This window comes from Quercus lobata, chromosome 4 (assembly GCF_001633185.2).
Source record: "Quercus lobata isolate SW786 chromosome 4, ValleyOak3.0 Primary Assembly, whole genome shotgun sequence".
Lineage (NCBI taxonomy): Eukaryota > Viridiplantae > Streptophyta > Magnoliopsida > Fagales > Fagaceae > Quercus > Quercus lobata.
The window spans coordinates 65,848,152-65,871,606 of NC_044907.1; the positions used below are offsets into that span (position 1 = coordinate 65,848,152).

The 23,455-nt window shown below is 32.2% G+C and overlaps 1 protein-coding gene across 1 annotated transcript; it reads right to left on the bottom strand.

Moving 5' to 3' along the window:
• Positions 1 to 221: 221 nt before the first annotated feature.
• On the bottom strand, positions 222 to 5,423 carry LOC115986699 (glucose-1-phosphate adenylyltransferase small subunit 2, chloroplastic-like). The gene is made up of 9 exons (XM_031109949.1): positions 5,017 to 5,423; positions 4,544 to 4,840; positions 3,158 to 3,427; positions 2,533 to 2,712; positions 1,936 to 2,039; positions 1,699 to 1,810; positions 1,436 to 1,534; positions 1,090 to 1,209; positions 222 to 575 (listed from the first exon to the last, which is right to left on the bottom strand). The coding sequence occupies exons 1-9, from the start codon at positions 5,317 to 5,319 to the stop codon at positions 459 to 461; spliced, it is 1,602 nt and encodes a 533-aa protein (XP_030965809.1). The 5' UTR covers positions 5,320 to 5,423; the 3' UTR covers positions 222 to 458.
• Positions 5,424 to 23,455: the final 18,032 nt, after the last annotated feature.

A 23,455-nucleotide genomic window follows, 5' to 3' on the forward strand; every position in this document is an offset into this window, starting at 1 on the left:
TGTCCCCAAACTGAAAGAAGAGTTGTATTTTTTTGGAGCATCAGGATGGTTCCAGCTCCAACAATAATAGATGTAGAAAAAACATGGGATTCCAGAGTTTAGTAGCAAGAGCCATCCCATGCCTGCACAACCCAACTAGAAACCCTCTATCTTACCTCTTATCAAGCCTACCCATGGAATATCATATATGCTTTTATCAAATAATTGTAGAGGTAAGATAGTAAACGGGAAAATGCAGGCATATATATAGAGGAGCTTCTTATTCAAGCAGAAAAAAAACTTAGAATACCCTTTCGAGGTTTCTTCCTCAACTAATTACATTATACTACCGGGAAATATACATCATAAATCTGCCAGGAGACAGAGCCTTCCGTGGAAGTAGAGTTCCTATTACAGCTTCTCACCAATAACCAGGAAGAATTTTCCATAGTCAGCAGGGACTGGTGATAAGTGTGTTTCTAGATTACGGTTCCACAGGGAATCAAGGCATCTTTGATCACAGTGACAATTCCACTCTTAATGAAATAACCATCTGTTTCCCTTGCAGCTTCTTGTACATTGTCACCGTTAAGAATCTGAGAATATTTGTACACATTAAAATTCAAGTTAACATTAGATACATTAGCATCTTTATGTGATTACTATGTCCAGAGAAAAAGAAAAGAAGGAAACAAAATAGATGTGAAAGAAGCTAATCAACATAAATGATGAGCACAACATTATATACAGTGTGCAACCAGAAATACCAAAGATAGATGAGCATGTGTGCATAGGCACAAGCCACACAACTTTGATGTATTTTCTTACTCAGAAAAATAACTATCAATTTCACCAGAAAATAATTAGAAGCTCGAGTTTCCAATTTAACATTGACTTCCTCAGAGGAAAAATGAGGTTTTGGTGGAGTATCAGCTGATATCTAACCCCACACACCCCCCCCCCCCCCCCAGCCCACCCCCAACCAAAAAAAAAAAAAAAAAAGAGAGAGAGAGAAAGAAAAAATGAAATGAAAAGAGACATAATAACAATGATGAGACTTAAGAATAGAAACAATTCAAAAGATTCATGCTAAGTTGATAAGATCATAACCTTCACATTGTCCCCAATTCGAGCATTCTTGTCAATTATAGCTCTCTTGATGTGAGAGTTCTTGCCAATTCCTATTGGAACACTACCCTTTGCAGCTAGAAACCTCCTGTCAGCAGCAGTCTGAAACAAAACAATAACAAATTGACAATCAGAATCAGTGCATCACTCAAGTCCATTCAACCCCAATATCCTCTCAACAAACAAAGCACAATGTTTCTAAGCACAGCTACTCATCTTGATTTATACACCAAAAAGAAAAAGACAAAAATAAAAAGGAAAATTGATAAGTCAAATCTCAACTTAAAAGATGAAAACAACAGGTTGTAAATCCTTTAGCAGGTATTACCTCATAATAATCAGCTCCCATCAACAGTGTGTCTTCGATGATTGCACCCTCTGATATGCAAGACCGGAGCCCAACCACAGAATGGTGAATTTTACAGTTCTGCATACAGGATTGTAACTTCTTTAAATTATTTGGTACCAGATTTGTCACAATACAAAATACATAGTTTTCAAATATTGAAGAGGCAAGGGTATAATACAATGAACATCCCAGTCAACTACAACCTATAAGCAGGTTGCAGATGTAACCCACCGATAGCTTACCTTTATTACACAGCCCTCACCAATAACACTATCTGTGACATCAGCATCAAGCATTTTGGATGGAGGCAAATACCTGGGTTGGGTGTAGATAGGAGATGATCGATCATAGAAGCTGTAACAGAGAGTACAAAATCATGTAAACATATCAAAATTAAGATCAAGGTGATAGCATGAAAAACCACTAATGGGTGTGCAAAAACTGTAACATCCATGAACAATATTTAGAACAAGAACTACCTAAAATCTGGCACTGGCTTTTTGGTGATCCCCAAGTTTGCATTATAAAAAGCCTCAATCGTACCAATGTCCTCCCAGTAACCGTCATACAAGTAAGCTTGCACCTACAGAGGTCATGAAGCAAGAAGAAATTAATCCTCTAGGAGGCACAACTCCAGAGAAGTGAAAATGCAACATTAATATTAAGACTACAGTATAGCTCAAATTGCTGATTGCACACATTAGAATGTGCTATAATGTGGAAAAATCTAAAGGGTTTGGCATATGCAGAGGAGCATTGGATCAGCACACCTATGACTTATGCTTCTAACCATGCATTTTTTCCATATATATTGCTCATGTGCGTGTGCGTGTGCGTGTGCAATGCAATAATGCTCATCATTGGGATGGTACATACTGCACATGTTTAAGCAAGATAGCTTCAACATAGATATATTAGCGAACAGAGAAATCCATTCATAATTTTTTTTTCATTCTTCCATCCTGATGAGATCCTTCCTAATTGTTTTATTGTTACAAAAGAAAGAACCTCATTGATTGATCGGAATGCATCCAGAGGGTAATTTGGAAGAAAAATGTGATTGAAATGATACGTACTCTCATCCCAATGGATGTTGCACCAGGAATAACTTCACTTCCAAAATCATTTGCTCCAGGAAACTTCTCTCGAAGCAGATCTAACATCACATCTTTGCTGACAACATATATACCCATACTAGCAATGTAAGGCATCTCCTTCGCTCTCTCATCATCGAGACCTAAAATGGTAGTATCAACCTAGAACAAAACAAGGAAATGAGTGAAATACACAGCTGCCTTCACCTACCAACATCACAATTATAATTTTTTTAATCAATAGAAATTCCTACATTACAACACATAAATCACGAGCAGCAAAAGCTGCAAACAACACAGCAGCTAAACAATAAATGCTACCCAATCAAGTAGACAGCAAAACAGAGCATGAGATTCTTCCTTTTTGTTTTCATTGGTAAATTACACACGCAATCAATTGATCTTGAACTTAGGATCTCACCCTCCACCTTACTATTACAAGGGGAAAAGGTGGCATATAAGATAGAACTCAACATTTTAATATAACGTATAGACATAGTTTGAATCAACATTTTAACAATAAGTTCAAAAAAGCTTGTAGTAATTCACAATCTAAGTTCTTGGAAGGCCAGAAAGAGCATTTAGTAACAGAGAAAGAAGCTGGTACCTTCATAGCTTTGAGTTGCTCTCCTTTGGGTTTCTCGGCAAATTCAACAATGCGGCCTTCTTCATCAATCTTCATCAGACCAAATGCAGTGGCACGCTTTTCATCCATGGGCAGAGCAGCCACAGTGATATCAGCATCAGTTTCCCTGTGTGCTTGAATAAATTTCTCATAATCCATTCGGTACAAATGGTCCCCAGCAAGAACCAGGAATTCCAGCACATTGTGCTCCTCAAAGAGCCACAAGTACTGCCTTACCGCATCAGCGGTACCCTGTAAATATCACCAAAACCAATAGTGTCATTTTGATAACATGTAAACTAATATTGGTCCAAATCTAAATGAAAAATTTGCGCATTTATGAATATCTATAAGGCTAAATCCACAAGCCTTGCCACTCAGCGGCATTGCATGATCTTCTTTACGAGGAGAATCAAGGTTTAAATCCCCCTCCCCCACTTGCAACAATTGAATTATCAAAAATAACTATAAGACCAAAATATTCTGTCTCTAAAATACAAGTACTGTATGAGTTCTATTTATATCCTCAAAGTTCAAAAAGTTCTAATTGTCCCAGAAAATTTAAAATGCTCTTCATTTTTTCCTTTCATCCCTTTCTTTAAGCTCAAGGGAAAAAAATAAAAAATAAAATAAAATACAACCTAAACAATATAATTTTTTATCCTAAAATATACTCCCTCTATCCCAAATTGTTAGTTCTAGTTAGAAAACCCAACTTTTTAAGAGAATGTGATTTAATGTATGAAATGGTACAACATTCAATTTAAACTCTAGTAAATGAGGAAGAATTAACTTTTTGAATAAAGTAAAGGGTAACGGTCGGAAGTTAACAATATTGTGTTCATTAACTTTTCAAAGAGGACTATACTTTGGGACATCCCATAATGGTATAGAGGACCAACAATATGAAACGCAGAGACAAGTATAGGTTCTACGTTCACCCCTTAATAAATAAAATTAAAAATGTGTGGACCAAATGACAAAATTAGTAACATTTCAAATTTTCATGGATGAAAATAGGTCCAATTAACATTTAGGTACAAATACTATACATTTCAAAATAATATTTTTGCGTATCTATAATAATTAGGGGTCTTGTTAACACGTAAAAGTACATTAAGTATTCAATTATGAGCTACTATAATACCCCTTTTGACTTCTTCTTTTTCTTTTCAAAAACGTAAATTAAACACCATTATGATGATTGATGAAGTACAATTAATTATTAAATACACTTTTTTTGCTTAAATTTTTTATAACATGTATTAAATTAACTCTATCACAGTCCTTAACAACAAAATTGATTAATTCATAATTGAAAATCAAATATAGTAAAAGAGAAATGATTGTTGAAAAAAAAAAGGGTACCTGGAACCAATTGGGATTCTCAGGACTCTGTTGGGCAGCGAGGACTTCGACAAATCCTTCGGTTTTGTAACCACCCATGTTGCTGGCATACGCACGTGAGAGATGTCGGTTGAGAGAGGCTGAATTGAACTGAGTAAGCACATAGATCTTCGACACATTACTGTTGAGACAATTGCTCACTGGAATATCTATCAGCCTGTAATTCGCTCCCAATGGCACAGCTGGCTTCGCTCTCTTCTTCGTCAATGGGTACAACCTCGTCCCCGCTCCACCTCCTAAGATTATCCCCAGCACACTCTGACACAACATTTTTATAACAATGTGTTAATAATTTCACAAAACCCCAAATCTCTATTTGATATGGGTTTTAACCCGTTTACACTAAAAATCAATTGATGTCTTGTCGACAAAATGTAATCATGATGAAGTAGATATCATATGTTGAAAGAAAAAAAGGTTTAAGAATGGCTTACTCGGCTGGCATCGGGGTCTAGACAAGTCTGGGAGTTTTTGGAATCGGAAACGGCTTTTGGAGACACGATTCTGGGGCATCTTCTGTAGTTGGTTGATGTTTGGCTGCTGCTGCTGCGGCGGTTATGGATTCCAAATGCGGCGAGGTTGGTGTCGCCGTTACAGAGATTGGAAGCTGAGAATGAGAGGCTTCTTGGGCTGTCGGTGTGACCCGATTTCCATTTCCGGGTGTCTTTTGAAGAGTTGGATCCGTTTGATGATGATGATGGGAGTCTCACCGCTCCAATCGATGCCATTGACGCCATTTTTGTTTGATTTTGTGAGAGAGAGACAGAGAGAGAGAGAGAGAGAGTAGTGAGAGGAGAGTGTGGCTGTGAAGCTGCTAGATACTATCACTGTACGTGTGTGGACTATATGTCTATAAGCGGTGGTGGAGTGTGCTCTCCTATTTTTAACTATTTTTTAGATATTTTCTTTTTTTTTTAGTAATAATTATACAGTAAGATATTATTATTATTATTATTTTTATATATATAAATATAATGTTGATGTCACATCTTTTATTAGACTATCTTGTTCTCTACCGTAAATTTAATGTATCCTGCTGGATACTCATAACATACTTGAAAAAAAAAAAAAAAACATCTTAATTGGACATTTTGTTTTTGTCTCAGATTTTTTTCATGAACCTAATCTTATATATATTTTAAAACATTATACAAATAAACTAAAAAAAAAAATACAAAAAATTAAAGCTACTCTTAAGATAGCTGGCTTTATGTTATGCTGGCCTAGACTGGACATAAAAATTTTAGGTTCAATTTATAACATTATTTATTTATGAAGGTTTTGAGATTATCATAAATAAAGTGAAATAGTGTTACAAAAAATAGTAATACTATTTTCATCTAAACTTATTATTAATATTACTTTTTAAACTATCACTAAAAATTTACTATATCAATAAATGTCAAGTTTCTTATCAAATATTTTGTATCTAAAAACTATCTTTAAAAAATTATCAGAGGGAAAGAAATTCTATAGTTTTATTATAAAATAAATTTTCAAATTTAAAAAAAAAAATTGAAAAATAAAAAAGTGAGAGAGATGCGTCCTTGGGAATCGTTTGAGTTACACATTGGAGATTTCCCTTCATATTACGCAACGGACCTGATTGACAACTTTTGCTTCAGATACGCGCACCGTTGGTTCTATCGGTGTCGGGGGTACTTTCGGTCTTTCGGGTTTAATTTTTTAATGGCATGAGTATGATTTTGTGAGAGAACAAAGTCACAAAGGGCCAAAGAAGATTTTGGCATTGTTAATTAATTGGTGGAGGTGGAGATCATATATATTTTTATTCCAAATTGCAATCCTCACATGACACATCACTTCACTTCACCACCGTCTATTCTTTTTTTAAATAATTACAAAATATATTATTATAATACTAGTTGCTTATTTTATACAGTATTAAAATAGGAATATCTGGGAAAGAGACGAGTGAGCATACATGAATGACCCTATCATTGAAAGGGATCGAAATTGAACATGTGACTCCAGTAATGATGATTCTAAAAAAAAAAAAAAAAAAGCTCCAATAATGAAAGCTGAAAGGGTGTTTGGTATTCTCATACATTAACTACCATGAACTGGGAACCTAAGATTTTGCCGTTTGGTACATACATTTAAAAACTGAAAATTGTTGTTTGAAAATATATGTGGAAATATGTGTGGATAAAAAAGTGTGTGAAAATACATATAATGTTACTTAAAAACTGAAAATTATTGTTTGAAAACATGTACCAAACACCTGAACCTCAGAAACTCATGCCAGCGTATAGTATTTCTAACTTTTTATCAAAAAAACAAAAAAAGACAAGCTTATAGTAATATACATGACTTCAATTTTCTTTCTTTTATTTTTTGTTAGCAAAAAGAAGTTCAAAAATATTGTAGTTTGAATTGTCTATTCTAACCTAGGATCCAATCTTCCCTTTCCCATTGATATAGCTATTGTTGATACCCAAATTTTCACACTTTGGATCAATAAATAAGGCCCAAAATCCAACAAGCCAAATCTTGGAGAATTGAAAGAAACAAGAATTATAACTCAAATCCATGTACAAACTAAATTGGCTAAGAGTTACCTAAGAAAACAAAGGTATTGTTGTAGAATACCTGGATATGAGAATAAGTGGGCCCATAAGTAACCCAAAACCCTTACATCAAGGGAATGTTATAAAGTAAGCCCAAAATGGCCTAACCCATTTGTATAAAGAAGTTAGAAGAAGCTAGAGAAACCTAGAACCCTTGTTGGGCATTTCAATGAGAAGAGAAAGCATAGTAGAACAAAGAGAAGGAGAAAAACTACATGATAAAGTAGAGAAAAGCAAAGCCAATTGGAAAAGTGAGAGACCTAATAAGGGAGACTTCCCAAGTCCCAACTACAGAAGAGAAACCAACATATAAAGTAAGGGAAGCTAGGTATTTCAAAGAGAAAGCATAAAGGAGGAAAAAGATGTTGCAAAATGAGAAAATTCTCAGATATTAAATGCTGCAAAATATCCAACAGGTAAAACACTACAGAATAGGGAAATTCCCAGGTTTCAAGTTGCAAAATAAGATCCAAGGCAGAGCCAGGTAGGCGAATGCGTTCACCCAATCTGTATCTTAGACATACAGAGGAGGTTTAACTTGTCATTGCCGAAATTCAGGGAGGTGTGGTTTGGTAGGGGGGATGAAGATCCTAGTTATGGTAATCTGTCGCAACTCTTTAGAGATTGCTTTTGCTGGGAAAAGCACTCATACCAAAAGAGGAAAAAGTTGTGGATTATCACTAGGTGCATGTTTTAGGTTCAGTTCACACCAAGCCAAATAGCATTAATGGTCTTCCACAATTTACATTAAATAAAAACCAAATTGTAACCAAAAACCCACCAAAAACCAAAGAACTCTTTTGTGGTTGTAACCTAAAAAGAGAGGAAAAATAGTTAGACAAACATGGGCTCGAGAAATCAAAGGAAAAGCAAAAAGGGGTAAAAGACCTGCTCAATTTCAATTATAAAAAGGAGTACATATCACTTGCCCAAAGGGAGAGGTAACACAAAGGGAAGAGGGAAAAAGAGAAAACAAAAAAGGAGGAAATGAATGAGAAAATGTAAGGAGAGAATATAATAAATAGGAGAAAATTAGTAGAAAAAAGGTTGAGAATTTGTACACATTAGTGTACTTGCACCCTTCCGCAAAATACACCTAGATTGAGAAATTACCATAGAATAGTAGTATTGACATACATCACTAGGAAAACTCTCTCTCCCATAAGACGCATCTCTCTTAAGTTTTTCAATATTCATCTTAATATAGCCAATCTAACTCACATTCCAAATGTCACAGTTTTGTGCCAACTCTAGGCAATAAGACTATGTGAGTTGGAGTTGAAATCTTTTTAGCCCGATTCATTTTGCAGAATGTATTGTTATATCTGTGTGTGTGTGTGTAAATATATTATATTTGAGAATATGCATGTATGCTAACATGTTGTAAACTAACATTTGCTTAGTGAATACTTTCTTTGGGTTTTAATATATTTTTTTGTGCAAAATTATAATAGTAGAGGAAGAAGAGTAATGATTGTTAGGGTACATTTTTTTACACCTAATTTTATTTAAGTATCACCTATTTATTTTCAAACACCACTAAGAAGTTATTGGGCTTTCACAAAATATTTTTTGTCTTATTATTATGTTAACCACAAATATTTCATATCTTATTATCTAAATTGGGTCATGATATAAATTATCACAAAAAGTCCAAAAAACTCATATCTTATCAAATTTTACTATTATTATTTAGTTAAGCGCAAAACCGACCCTATGAGCCCAATGCACACATCCCAATTTTTTTTTTAAAACCCAATGCTACTAATGCTTGGCAATATTTCAAAATTCCAATCCTCATTGGCAATATATCAAAAGCCCAATTCTCATTGGTAATATTAAAAGCCTAAGCTAGCTACTTGACACTATTTTGTAAAAAAGTTCAAAGTTATTAATACTTGGCAAAATACCATATCATAAGTATTTCACTTAAAGTCCAATGATTAACAACGTTTTAAGTTCTTAAACCTGTTACTACAATATTACAAACCTATGAAATCCTTCTTATAAAACCCATGGTAACTATTTATGTTACGTAACACTATTCATTTTTCCAAAACCCATGGCAAACATATATCAAGCCCATGGAGAATTAGGAATTTGTGTTACTAATATAAAAGCCTATGGAAAGTTATGATTATTTAGTTTAGACCTATGACATTTATTTATTTCAACCATATTATAAACCCATGGAATTTATATAAGAACCCATGGTCACTATTTATCTTATACATTCTTAATATTTATTTCCAAAACTCATGATAATTTTTCACCTTATTATGATTATCTATAGAAAAACCCATGAGAATATCATATTATTCCACTATAGTGGATCCATGGATATTGCCTCTATTTAAAACCTATGGTAAATATTATTCTCAAGAAATTTTGGAGGTCATTATTTAAAAGCTCCAAAGAAAATATCATTTGCAAAAATTATGAGAAACTATAAAAATTATTATTTAAAGCCCATGAAAATTAATACCCAAAACCTATCATAAATATTTATTAAAGCTCATGGATTCATTTTATTTCTACTAAAAACTAAAGCCCATGTGGAATAAAAATCAATGGCAATATATGGTAACTTTGTCCATTTTGTAAGGCTCACAATGAGAAAGCAAAAGGATAGGTCCAAGTGGAGAGAACCACCAAGTTAGAGGCCCACCAAAATACTCATCCCTCATGGCCAAGCCCAACATTAAACCTCTGCCAAAACAGCCCATGCATGCAAATTGACCCTGCTAGAGAACTCCATTTAGTTCTACCTTTCGCTGGAGGTCATCTCAAGAAGCAACCAGGTTCTTAAACCAAATTAGGAGTTGGCCACCTATCCCACTGCTAACTCTAACGTGAACAGTACCACAGATTGACACCTTAGATGGGTAATAAATACCCTTTTTCCCCAAGTTTTGGTCACAACTCAAGGAAGCCATAATCAAGACCTCCAAGCTCATGAAATCCTTAACCAACTAGTTTATTTTATTACTAAAAATGTATGTAATTGGTTCATGAACCAAGCCCATGAATCATATAGAGGAAATTTAGGGAAAAGTGGTTTGAAGGGCATAATGGGGTATCCAGCAGAAGCTTCTAGCAGAGGCATCAATGGTTGACACTTGGCTTGGAGTGTCAACCAACCTTTTTGAGCTTTGATCCTAGTGGTAGCATGCAAGATCTCTAGTCCTCATACTTGTGCTAATCCTATTGGACAAAATTATCTCCAAATCCCAACATTTAATGCCTAGATTAGGAGCATCTCAGCCTCCAGCTCCATTACCCAAATAAGCAAAACACCCAAAAAGCAAGTCTCACCATTTTGGGTCAAATCTCAGAAAAGATATTCTAAGATTTTGCTACTGTCAGACCTAGTCCTTTCTATATTTTGATAATCAATCCCTTAAGCTTTATTATAAAAGGAAACTACCATCAACTCGTGGAGGACAACAATCTTATCATAAAATTCCTCACCCATCATACTATTTTTCAGCCCATAAGTTAGTTCCTTAGTTTAGAAACTAGCCTTTAGTCTATAAATGCTCATATATACTTACCCATAAACATCACATTCCATCTTCTCAGAAAATCCCAGCACCTTAAAATAGTCATAAACAGTCCCTCTTTACACCATACCTGAAAATGGCTAAACATCACTTCATCTCTCTTTCATATTTCCATATATTCACTCATACTTTCCATAAAGTCATTTCCATCACTTACCATACATATATATTCATCATTATGGGCATGATATGGCACATGGAGATCTTATTTAAACATTTGCTGCACTAGATGGACACTCGCTCTCCCCCTTCATTTCATCATATTTTCCCTTTTTTACTTGTAATTATGAAGCCTTTAATCCTTATTTATTGTTATTATGATGAATATTATAATGTTTTGGATACTATGGAAGTTTTCCCTTATGTTGAAGTAATAATAATAAGGAAAACATATGATTTTTACCATGTAAACGTGCTTATTAACCTGTCAGACGTCTATTGCAGGAGGTCTATCATATTCACTATTGGACCGTTTTTCCTCTTGTGTACTTGTTATAATGGGCCCACTTTTATATTAACCAACTATGGAGGAAATGCATGATTTTTACTATGCAAATACATTTATTGGTTTTCCAAATATCTACCGTTGGATATTTCTCTTGCTTACTGCTAAACTATTATTTAAGCACTTGTTGTAGTAGGCTATCATTTGTGCTAGCTTATCTTTGCAGGAGATATTTTTGGGGCCTTATTTTAATCTTTGTTGGATGCAACCTAGACCTTGAGCAAAATGGTTCTTTCACACTTCACTGATAGCCTTTGGACCATGTTCCAAGCTTAAAGTCGAGTCTCAGTCTTGACTCCCCTAACATCATGTGGGCGACGAAAAATGCCCCTAACAATGATTAATCTGCAAAAAGTGGATAACAACCCATTATATTGAGTAAATCTCGTTGCACAGCAAAAAAAATGTTTCTTCTGTAGAAAGTGGAGAACCCTTCAGTGATAGTATAAAAGGAGAATAAGCTCATTTTGTAGCTGCACTCCTTGGACAAAACTTAATATTTGTGCACAGACTAGAAGCGACAAAATAAGACCCTAAAGCCCATTCCGTGAAAGCGTCAGGCTTGACATCCTTCTTAGAAAAAGACCAAACTAAAAGATGTCTAATATTATCAAGACACGTGTCTAACGCTCTGTTTGTTTCGATGTAAAATATTTTACCGTAAAATATTTTCAAGTGTTTGGAACGAAAAAACACATGAAAATGCAAACCACCATCAGCCACCCCAAATGAGCAAAAACCACCAATAGCCATCCCAAATTGAGCACAAACCATTAAACCACCCCCAACACCCCAAAAACCAGATCTGGAAGAGAGGAAAAAAACAGCCACCACCTAAAAATCTGACCATTAACCACAAATCTAAGCATAAACCACCACCAATCCACAACGAGCATTAAACCACAAATCCGATCAAACAACTCCATAACCACCCAAAAAAAAAAAAAAGAAAAAAAAAAAAAAACCACGAAATAAAAACCAATTTCAGATCACAGTTTCATTTTATCTTTGCTCGCCACTATTGCACCTTCCAGACGTTGATGGTAAATCACAACCGTAGCACCTTAGCACCTTCCTTTGATCGCAGCTATCCAGATCATGCCAGAAAGCTTCCTTGACCACCACCAGCATCACAGCTCCCCACCAAGAAGCCTCCATATGGCTTTCTTTTTCTGTGCTAGATGGGTATGAGAGAAGGGAGATAGATCTGACGATGGGGGCGCTGACGGAAGCTAGAGTTGACCGGTGGTGCCTCAGACTTGGAGTCAAAGATTGGTGGGAAAGGGGATCGGAAGTGGCTAGGATTTTGGAAAGAAATTTGATTTGGAAGAGTTTAAGCGTAAAGTGAGTAGGAGTGAAGATGGTGATAAGTATTGGGGCATGAGGGTGTGAGCAAATGTATAATATTTTACCAAAATTTTAAGTGTAAAATATTTTACAAAAATTTGCTTAAGTTGATTTAGTTGACTGAAAATATTTTATTTTTGACCAAATATTTTACTGCAAAACAAACACAGTAAAATTGGAAAATATTTTCTTGAAAATATTTTACATTAAAACAAACGGAGTGTAAGTGTAAAACATGAAAAAATGACCCTCAACCATTATATAAAAAAAAATTACAATAATAATAATAATAATAATAATAATAATAATAATAAAAGAAAGTAATTAAAAAGTTCAAATATTGAAAATGGAGAATATCACAACTTATGTTTTGATGTGTATTTATCATGACGTAGTGTATTGATGTTGTGTGATTTTCTTTAAAACAGTTCATAATTAAAAATTATATATAAAAAAAAAAAAAGACAAAAAAAGAAAAGAAAAGTAGTAAGTAACAAAACACGTTTGCCTCTTAAAGATAACCCTTGAATTCATAAGAAGAGAGCCTAGAATTTACCAAAAAATAATAAAGACTTTGAAAACTTATTAAACTAAATAATAAACTTCAATTTTTCATTTATAGACTTGGAGGTAAATTTAAAAGCTCCGTAAAAGTTAACTGATAAGAAAATATATACTAAAACTGATCCTAATTAATATCCTATCATAATGGAGCCTTAATTTGACTTTTAAAAACATTAAATGCATAAAAAAATCAAGGACATAATAACCATAAACCTAAAATTCTGAAAATTACCACCAAAAAAAAATTGCAAATTCCCTTCTACATCAAATCTCTCCACTTGGAAAAAACTCGCCATCGAGTTAATATTTGAGATCTAAAATCCTCTGTTTCAAGCAAACAAATATTTTGAATACTCTAGTCCCTTCATCTTTGCAACTCATCAAGGGAATAAATAAATCAACTTGATAGTTTTTCTCTTTGGTCCTTATGCAATTAACTAGATTTAGCAAATAAGAGTCAGCAATCCAATCAATCTTTCAACCCCAATAAAATCTGTAAAATTTGATGTGTTTCCTTCCACTAAAATAATAGGATATTGAGATTCACAATCATCTAATTTGGTTTCATTGAGATCTTTGACAATGCTCTCTACAATTTATGTCTCATGATCTTTTACTTCACTGTAATCTTCATCAATTGACTTAAGGCTCAATAAAACTTGTCTGGCATGAATATATTTTTTAAAACATATCCTAATTGTTGCTCTACCATAATATAACCCTAATTTGACTCTTTTTTTTTGGGTCTAGGAAACCCCTAATTTGACTTAAAAAGCATTTAATGCACCTAAATCAAAGAAATATTAAATCCTAACCTAAAATTTCAAAAATTACATATTTAAAAATACCAAAATTAATAAATAGAAAAAAAAAATTAAATTGCATATTGTATCCTACATCATATCATTTTAATAATGGTATCATATCAAGTTACACTTGTTATAACTTCTTATTTATGTTATATCACTTAATAATTTTTTATTAGATTAATATTTAAAAAATTATACCCCTTTGGATTCTAAGTTCTCATTCTTCTTAATGTATACAATAAATTTCATGATCAATTGTTATTTACTAGTTAATTTATAAACTCATGTTTTATGTATGATTTTAAAATATAAAAGAAAAGTCAATTTAACTATTTTTAAAATGAGAGAGCTATTGTTCTTTATTTATATTCAAATTTTGTAAAATAAAAGTATAGAAAAGAAAATATAATTTAATAGTGAAATTTTCAAAAACATAGAGAGATATATATATATATATATATATCTCAAGTGGCATTTAGTATTGCCAAAAGTTACCTTAAGAGTGAGTGTTGCATCATTAATTTTTGGTAGCTTATTGGTGTGACAAAAAGATAAAAATTAGTTTATTTTAAATAAACTAATTTTATTATAGGTAAAATTTAGGTACCATACTTAGATGCTGTTCTTTAGGTTCATCTTTTAAAATTCAGTTATATGAATTTTTTCTCATGGGATGAAAGTTTGTTTTTGAGTTAAGTAGTTACATGGCTGAATCTTAAGAAGGAAACCTAAGGAACAGCACCTAAGTTACTGTACATAAGTGTTGTCATTTTATTATATATGTTGTAAATGGTGAGACAAAAAGCAAAAAAATAAAAGCTTTTATAATTTGACCAAATGGAAGTATATTAATTTGGATTGTTACAGAGAATATGGTAATTGTGTGTTTGATTCTTCTTCAAGATCCTAGGATTAAGAACCATTTATAATGAAATGCATTCACCAAGCCAGGCATACAAAGGGAAAATTTGTCCGATGTAGGAGTGACAAATTGATACGTACAAAAGCTATCATATTCCCTTTTTTTTCTTGTTGCTAAACAAAAGCTATCATATTCAAGCAAATTAAAACAAGTTCATTTAATAATTTTCAACTTTTCTCTTCCAACTAGCAAGATTTCTACAAAGTTTTGGGCTACATTACAAGAAATCTGGGTTTAGGGGACATTTTAAAAACCCAAAAAATGTCACTATAGACACAAATGGTCTATAGCAATGTTTCAAAAAATGTCGCCATATGTTATGCTTTAGTGGCATTTAAAAAATTTTAGTGACGTTTTAAATAACATTACATTTTCGTATATAATGTTGTAAAATACATTTAGCGACATTTTGAAACGCCGCAAATAATCACACCTATAGCGACGTTTCAAAAACGTCGTAAAAGCATTTGTCCCCTTGTTTTTTAGTGACATTTTCAAAACGTTGCTATAGGATTGATTATTTGCAGCGTTTTAAAGGTGTCGCTAAAAATGATTTGCTCTTACTTTTTAGTGATGTTTTTAAAGCGCCACAAAACTTGTTCATTTTTTTTTTAAAATATTAAAAATGCTATATAAACCTGCTTAAAATTGAACAATAACTAACATAAGCTTGTAATAAATCAAATATACCTATTGATCATCAATATTCCACAATTACACATTAACCATAGATTCAATATATATATATATATATATGTTTAATACCAATACATATATCATCTTGAATTGAACAAAATACTTGTCTACTTACAAAAAAAAAAAAAAAAAAAAAAAAAAAAAAAAAAAAAAAAACGACCTAAACTATGACAATATTAAACAAAGTACAATACTTCCAAAATAAATGTGGTTGTAACAAAACACTTGTCTACCTATACCAAAAAAAAAAAAACCACCACCCAAACTATTATGACAATATTATAAAAAAAGTACAATAGTTCCAAAATAATTGTGGTTGTTCAAAATAACTATGTAATAGCCCATGGAGTTCTTAAAACACTGCATGTACCGCTATATGCTAGTTTCTTGATGGGATGAAGCCTGTGACCTGTAAGGAGTTGGAGATTGATGATCTAAACCAAAACCATCCTGAATACAAATTAAAGTATCTAATAAGTTCATAAAGTAATCATTTCGAGTAACAAAATAATAGTTGCTATACTTAAAAAATTTAAAAACCAAATACATTCTTAAAACATTAAAATTTAATACCCGACTAGCTTCTGAAGAATGATTTTGCTGATTTTGCACTAGTTGCATCAATTGGGTCATTCGCTCCTCCAAGTTTTTATAACAATTCACTTTCTCAGTCAAAGAAGCCACTTTATTCTTCAATTGAGTCACTTCAGCATGCCTTTCTTGGCTTCTTACTTGAGCAATTGCAGGAGTGCTCTTGGCAGGATGCATACTTGGAGTTGGGCCAAATCCCACACCTCGAACATGACCATTGCGCTCATTACCAAACACTTGAGCATATACATCATCTGGTGCCCATGCAATACTACCAGTAAGGTCGAATGACTGCACACGATTTGAGGACTCACTCAACAGTTCGTTGATTTTTGCCTAATATTCAAAATTTGAACACAATAACACATTAGAAATTAACAATCTTAATAGATTCGATATTACACTTAGCAAATCATGATATTACTTACAATGTTGCCTACAGGATGCCCAAGCATTGTTACCTAAATTATGGTCATTTCATTTATTTAATTAGGAATAATGGTTTCATACAAACTTAAGAACAATCTAATAAGTCATTTACAAGATTATTATTAAGTCATTACCATTTCTTCTGCATATGAAGCAAAGTTTTTTGAACCACCAGTATGTACATTTGTTTGCTTGGAACGACTGTTCTTGTTTTTCAAAGCAATGGAGAGAATGTTTCAATAATTATATGATAAAGCTACCACTATCCAATGATGCCAATACAAAAATGTAGCTAGTCACTAAATTTAGATTTTATTATCTTCCTTTCTCTGAAGAATGTTTCTAACTAATCCATGAGTAGCATCACATTGAAATGTGAAGCATTGACCAAGTTTACTATTGGCATAATTTTCAAATTTTAGGGATGAGGTGGGTTTTGCAAATAACGAAAGTATTAAATAGTAGAAAAGATGTTTGTGACAAACGAATCTTTGTTCATAATTGGTAGTCATTATAATTATTATAACTTTTGCAAATTTGTGACAAATGAGTATTAGTTCATAATTGTAGTCACGGTAATTAGTATAAGTTTTGCACTTAGACACTATGCTCCTCTTAATACGTTAGAAATACTCAATATCTTCTTGTTTGATTGAATTGAAATTTGTTAATAATAATAATTATTTGGAATTGGTAGTAGTTCTATTCCTTGTTTTGTTTCTCATTAAAAGATGCTAGAAAGACTCAATCAAGTGTCAACCATATCCATCCAAATTTCCAAATTTAATAAACACTTCCAATATCAATTACAATGACCTTATAACACCATGCAAGCCACCCGCTTGTTCCAACACAACAATCCACCCAATATAATTATCATAATCATAAATATGAAATGCTTACAAGTATTGAAGTCCAAAAATTAATCAACAAATATAACTCAAAAATATCCATCCAAATTTTCAAAAAATAATAAACACTTCCAATATAAATGTAAACCGCCTTATAGCACCATGAAAGCCACCTGCTTGCTCCAACTCAACAATCCACCCCAACACAATCATCAACATCTCAAGTACAAATTTTTAAGCAAAAATTACTTACTATGCTCAAGCCAAGCACGCACCTTTCCAAAAATATAAATTCCAAACTTATCACAATAAGTGAGTGGTTAACCTGCAAAATAAAAGAGGACACTTAAATGATGTGGAAGGAAAATAAGGGTACATTGCAAAAAATTTTAATGAGTTAGGACTTGGTACAATTAGGCAGAAAAATTAAAGACTACTTTGCAAATAATATTTGAAGTTTAATTGTATCCAAACTTTGTCATTTGGTACACATAAGAAAACTTACCCATTATGCCTAAATGTCTCAACTGAAATAGGTGCTCCAAATCAACTTCATATACAGTCACAAACAACCTTTTACTACATTCAATTAAAAAATCAAAACTAAAGCAAGTGCGCGCGCGCGCACACACACATGTTGAATGATGATAACACATTGAAGATATAATTTTTAAGCAAAAATCTTCATCTAATGGAAGAATCTCCTTGTAGACATTAGTGGGCAGTGGGCTCTTTTTAAAAATTAATCTCAAGTTAGCTAAACCAAAAAACTAATAACCATAAAAAAAAATTCGAAATCTACAAACTATAGAAAAATTAAGTAGAAATAATAAAAAAATACAAGATTTGCATACTACTTCTTAATATGTAGTTAGCCACATATAAAACCGTCCCAAAACAAACTTATAGTGGGTACATTCGAAATCTTGTATATGTGGGACAACACTATGTGGCTGACTATAGTGGGACAATACTAAGTTAAGAAGTACACCTAGTGGCTATTAATTTATTAATAAAACTGTCTCACATGGTGTATATATGGCTGACTATTAAGTACACCAAGATTTGCATGGTGTTGTCCCAGTACATTCGAAATCTATTAATTTTTTTTTTTCTAATTTAATAGTTCCAAAATAGAAACTATTTTAACTCTAGTAGCCTTAATTTTAAAAGTTAAAAGTGTTTTTTGACAACAAAAAGAAAGAAAAGAAAAGGAAAATGTTCCCCACTTCAAATCCCTTGTTTTTCAATGATTAGACTACAAGTTTTTTATTGACTAGATTTTTCTACTCTACTAAATATTAGAAAATGAAAAAAATGATTTTTTAGAAAATATTTTTTGTTGAATCAGATGGTGTTCATCATGACTAAACTTGCCATCAACTAGAAGTCTAGGACCCCATTTGGTTATATTTTCATCAAGCTTTCACTTTTTAAACATGCATGGAAAACACCTAGTGTATAAATAATTATTAGGAGGCACTTTTTCCACATGCATGGAAAACACCTAGTGTATAAATAATTAATAGGAGACACTTTGCTGTAGATATTGAAAAGAAAAAGAAAAAAAGAAGCATCCTAGCTATTAATAAGGATCCATCTCCTGCCATTGATTTCAAAATATGGGTACATTCTAAATCTTGTATATGTGGGACAACACTATGTGGCTGACTATAGTGGGACAATACTAAGTTAAGAAGTACACCTAGTGGCTATTAATTTATTAATAAAACTGTCCCACATGGTGTATATATGACTGACTATTAAGTACACCAAGATTTGCATGGTGTTGTCCCAGTACATTCGAAATCTATTAATTTTTTTTTCTAATTTAATAGTTCCAAAATAGAAACTATTTTAACTCTAGTAGCTTTAATTTTAAAAGTTAAAAGTGTTTTTTGACAACAAAAAGAAAGAAAAGAAAAGGAAAATGTTCCCCACTTCAAATCCCCTGTTTTTCAATGATTAGACTACAAGTTTTTTATTGACTAGATTTTTCTACTCTACTAAATATTAGAAAATGAAAAAAATGATTTTTTAGAAAATATTTTTTGTTGAATCAGATGGTGTTCATCATGACTAAACTTGCCATCAACTAGAAGTCTAGGACCCCATTTGGTTATGTTTTCATCAAGCTTTCACTTTTTAAACATGCATGGAAAACACCTAGTGTATAAATAATTATTAGGAGGCACTTTTTCCACATGCATGGAAAACACCTAGTGTATAAATAATTAATAGGAGACACTTTGCTGTAGATATTGAAAAGAAAAAGAAACAAAGAAGCATCCTAGCTATTAATAAGGATCCATCCCCTGCCATTGATTTCAAAATATGGGTACATTCTAAATCTTGTATATGTGGGACAACACTATGTGGCTGACTATAGTGGGACAATACTAAGTTAAGAAGTACACCTAGTGGCTATTAATTTATTAATAAAACTGTCCCACATGGTGTATATATGACTGACTATTAAGTACACCAAGATTTGCATGGTGTTGTCCCAGTACATTCGAAATCTATTAATTTTTTTTTCTAATTTAATAGTTCCAAAATAGAAACTATTTTAACTCTAGTAGCTTTAATTTTAAAAGTTAAAAGTGTTTTTTGACAACAAAAAGAAAGAAAAGAAAAGGAAAATGTTCCCCACTTCAAATCCCCTATTTTTCAATGATTAGACTACAAGTTTTTTATTGACTAAATTTTTCTACTCTACTAAATATTAGAAAATGAAAAAAATGATTTTTTAGAAAATATTTTTTGTTGAATCAGATGGTGTTCATCATGACTAAAATTGCCATCAACTAGAAGTCTAGGACCCCATTTGGTTATGTTTTCATCAAACTTTCACTTTTTAAACATGCATGGAAAACACCTAGTGTATAAATAATTATTAGGAGGCACTTTTTCCACATGCATGGAAAACACCTAGTGTATAAATAATTAATAGGAGACACTTTGCTGTAGATATTGAAAAGAAAAAGAAAAAAAGAAGCATCCTAGCTATTAATAAGGATCCATCTCCTGCCATTGATTTCAAAATATGGGTACATTCTAAATCTTGTATATGTGGGACAACACTATGTGGCTGACTATAGTGGGACAATACTAAGTTAAGAAGTACACCTAGTGGCTATTAATTTATTAATAAAACTGTCCCACATGGTGTATATATGACTGACTATTAAGTACACCAAGATTTGCATGGTGTTGTCCCAGTACATTCGAAATCTATTAATTTTTTTTTCTAATTTAATAGTTCCAAAATAGAAACTATTTTAACTCTAGTAGCTTTAATTTTAAAAGTTAAAAGTGTTTTTTGACAACAAAAAGAAAGAAAAGAAAAGGAAAATGTTCCCCACTTCAAATCCCCTATTTTTCAATGATTAGACTACAAGTTTTTTATTGACTAAATTTTTCTACTCTACTAAATATTAGAAAATGAAAAAAATGATTTTTTAGAAAATATTTTTTGTTGAATCAGATGGTGTTCATCATGACTAAAATTGCCATCAACTAGAAGTCTAGGACCCCATTTGGTTATGTTTTCATCAAACTTTCACTTTTTAAACATGCATGGAAAACACCTAGTGTATAAATAATTATTAGGAGGCACTTTTTCCACATGCATGGAAAACACCTAGTGTATAAATAATTAATAGGAGACACTTTGCTGTAGATATTGAAAAGAAAAAGAAAAAAAGAAGCATCCTAGCTATTAATAAGGATCCATCTCCTGCCATTGATTTCAAAATATGGGTACATTCTAAATCTTGTATATGTGGGACAACACTATGTGGCTGACTATAGTGGGACAATACTAAGTTAAGAAGTACACCTAGTGGCTATTAATTTATTAATAAAACTGTCCCACATGGTGTATATATGACTGACTATTAAGTACACCAAGATTTGCATGGTGTTGTCCCAGTACATTCGAAATCTATTAATTTTTTTTTCTAATTTAATAGTTCCAAAATAGAAACTATTTTAACTCTAGTAGCTTTAATTTTAAAAGTTAAAAGTGTTTTTTGACAACAAAAAGAAAGAAAAGAAAAGGAAAATGTTCCCCACTTCAAATCCCCTGTTTTTCAATGATTAGACTACAAGTTTTTTATTGACTAAATTTTTCTACTCTACTAAATATTAGAAAATGAAAAAAATGATTTTTTAGAAAATATTTTTTGTTGAATCAGATGGTGTTCATCATGACTAAAATTGCCATCAACTAGAAGTCTAGGACCCCATTTGGTTATGTTTTCATCAAGCTTTCACTTTTTAAACATGCATGGAAAACACCTAGTGTATAAATAATTATTAGGAGGCACTTTTTCCACATGCATGGAAAACACCTAGTGTATAAATAATTAATAGGAGACACTTTGTTGTAGATATTGAAAAGAAAAAGAAAAAAAGAAGCATCCTAGCTATTAATAAGGATCCATCCCCTGCCATTGATTTCAAAATATGGGTACATTCTAAATCTTGTATATGTGGGACAACACTATGTGGCTGACTATAGTGGGACAATACTAAGTTAAGAAGTACACCTAGTGGCTATTACTTTATTAATAAAATTGTCCCACATGGTGTATATATGACTGACTATTAAGTACACCAAGATTTGCATGGTGTTGTCCTAGTACATTCGAAATCTATTTTTTTTTTTTCTAATTTAATAGTTCCAAAATAGAAACTATTTTAACTCTAGTAGCTTTAATTTTAAAAGTTAAAAGTGTTTTTTGACAACAAAAAGAAAGAAAAGAAAAGGAAAATGTTCCCCACTTCAAATCCCCTGTTTTTCAATGATTAGACTACAAGTTTTTTATTGACTAGATTTTTCTACTCTACTAAATATTAGAAAATGAAAAAAATGATTTTTTAGAAAATATTTTTTGTTGAATCAGATGGTGTTCATCATGACTAAACTTGCCATCAACTAGAAGTCTAGGACCCCATTTGGTTATGTTTTCATCAAGCTTTCACTTTTTAAACATGCATGGAAAACACCTAGTGTATAAATAATTATTAGGAGGCACTTTTTCCACATGCATGGAAAACACCTAGTGTATAAATAATTAATAGGAGACACTTTGCTGTAGATATTGAAAAGAAAAAGAAAAAAAGAAGTATCCTAGCTATTAATAAGGATCCATCCCCTACAATTGATTTCAAAATATGGGTATAATAACTTTGGCTTTTGCAACAACACATACTGTTTTGCTCACAAACAGACAAAAATTGACTAAACCAATGTAACTGTAGATATGGCTATAGACACTTTTTATATAGTTAGTAGATTTAGTCTAATATATTAGCCCTTTGAAGTTTTTAACCCAAAAAAAACCTATAGGATTGTTTAAGGGCCATTTTGAATTCCATGCTTCTGGTGGGCTTCTGACCCACTTACAAGAAGAATAGAAGATGGGTTTGTTTGATCCCTTTTGTTCATATGTTGCCTAGCTAGCCAGTGTAGAGATGGGCCAGTCAGACTCAATTCATTGTACCAAAATAATTTTCACTCCCAGGCTTTCATTTCTAGCATTTTTGACATATGTTATCACAATGTCAACATTCCCAAAACAATAATAATAATAATAATAAATATATAAACTTTCATGGATAAAAAATTATCAATGCTTCCAAGAATTGCATTCACAATAAACATCACACAGAGCCATATTTAAAAAGAAGTCAAGATTAATTAAAAAAAGAAGGTATAATATTGAAAAACAAATATGTACACTCTAAAGAAATACTTACAATGATTCAGCCCATGATCCTCAAGTCCTTTTGCACAAGAAGCCAAATCTGAATAAGAGTTTTCTCTACTAATTTCCAACCAAAATAGAAAAACAGCAAAAATTAGCACAAAACTCCATGACCCATTAAAGAAAAACCAAATCAAAGCAAACCCATTAGCTAAAAACAAGTACTTACACTCTAGAGAAACTTGAACAACAAAAAGATTCCAACCAAAACTGAATAATAGCAAAAATTAG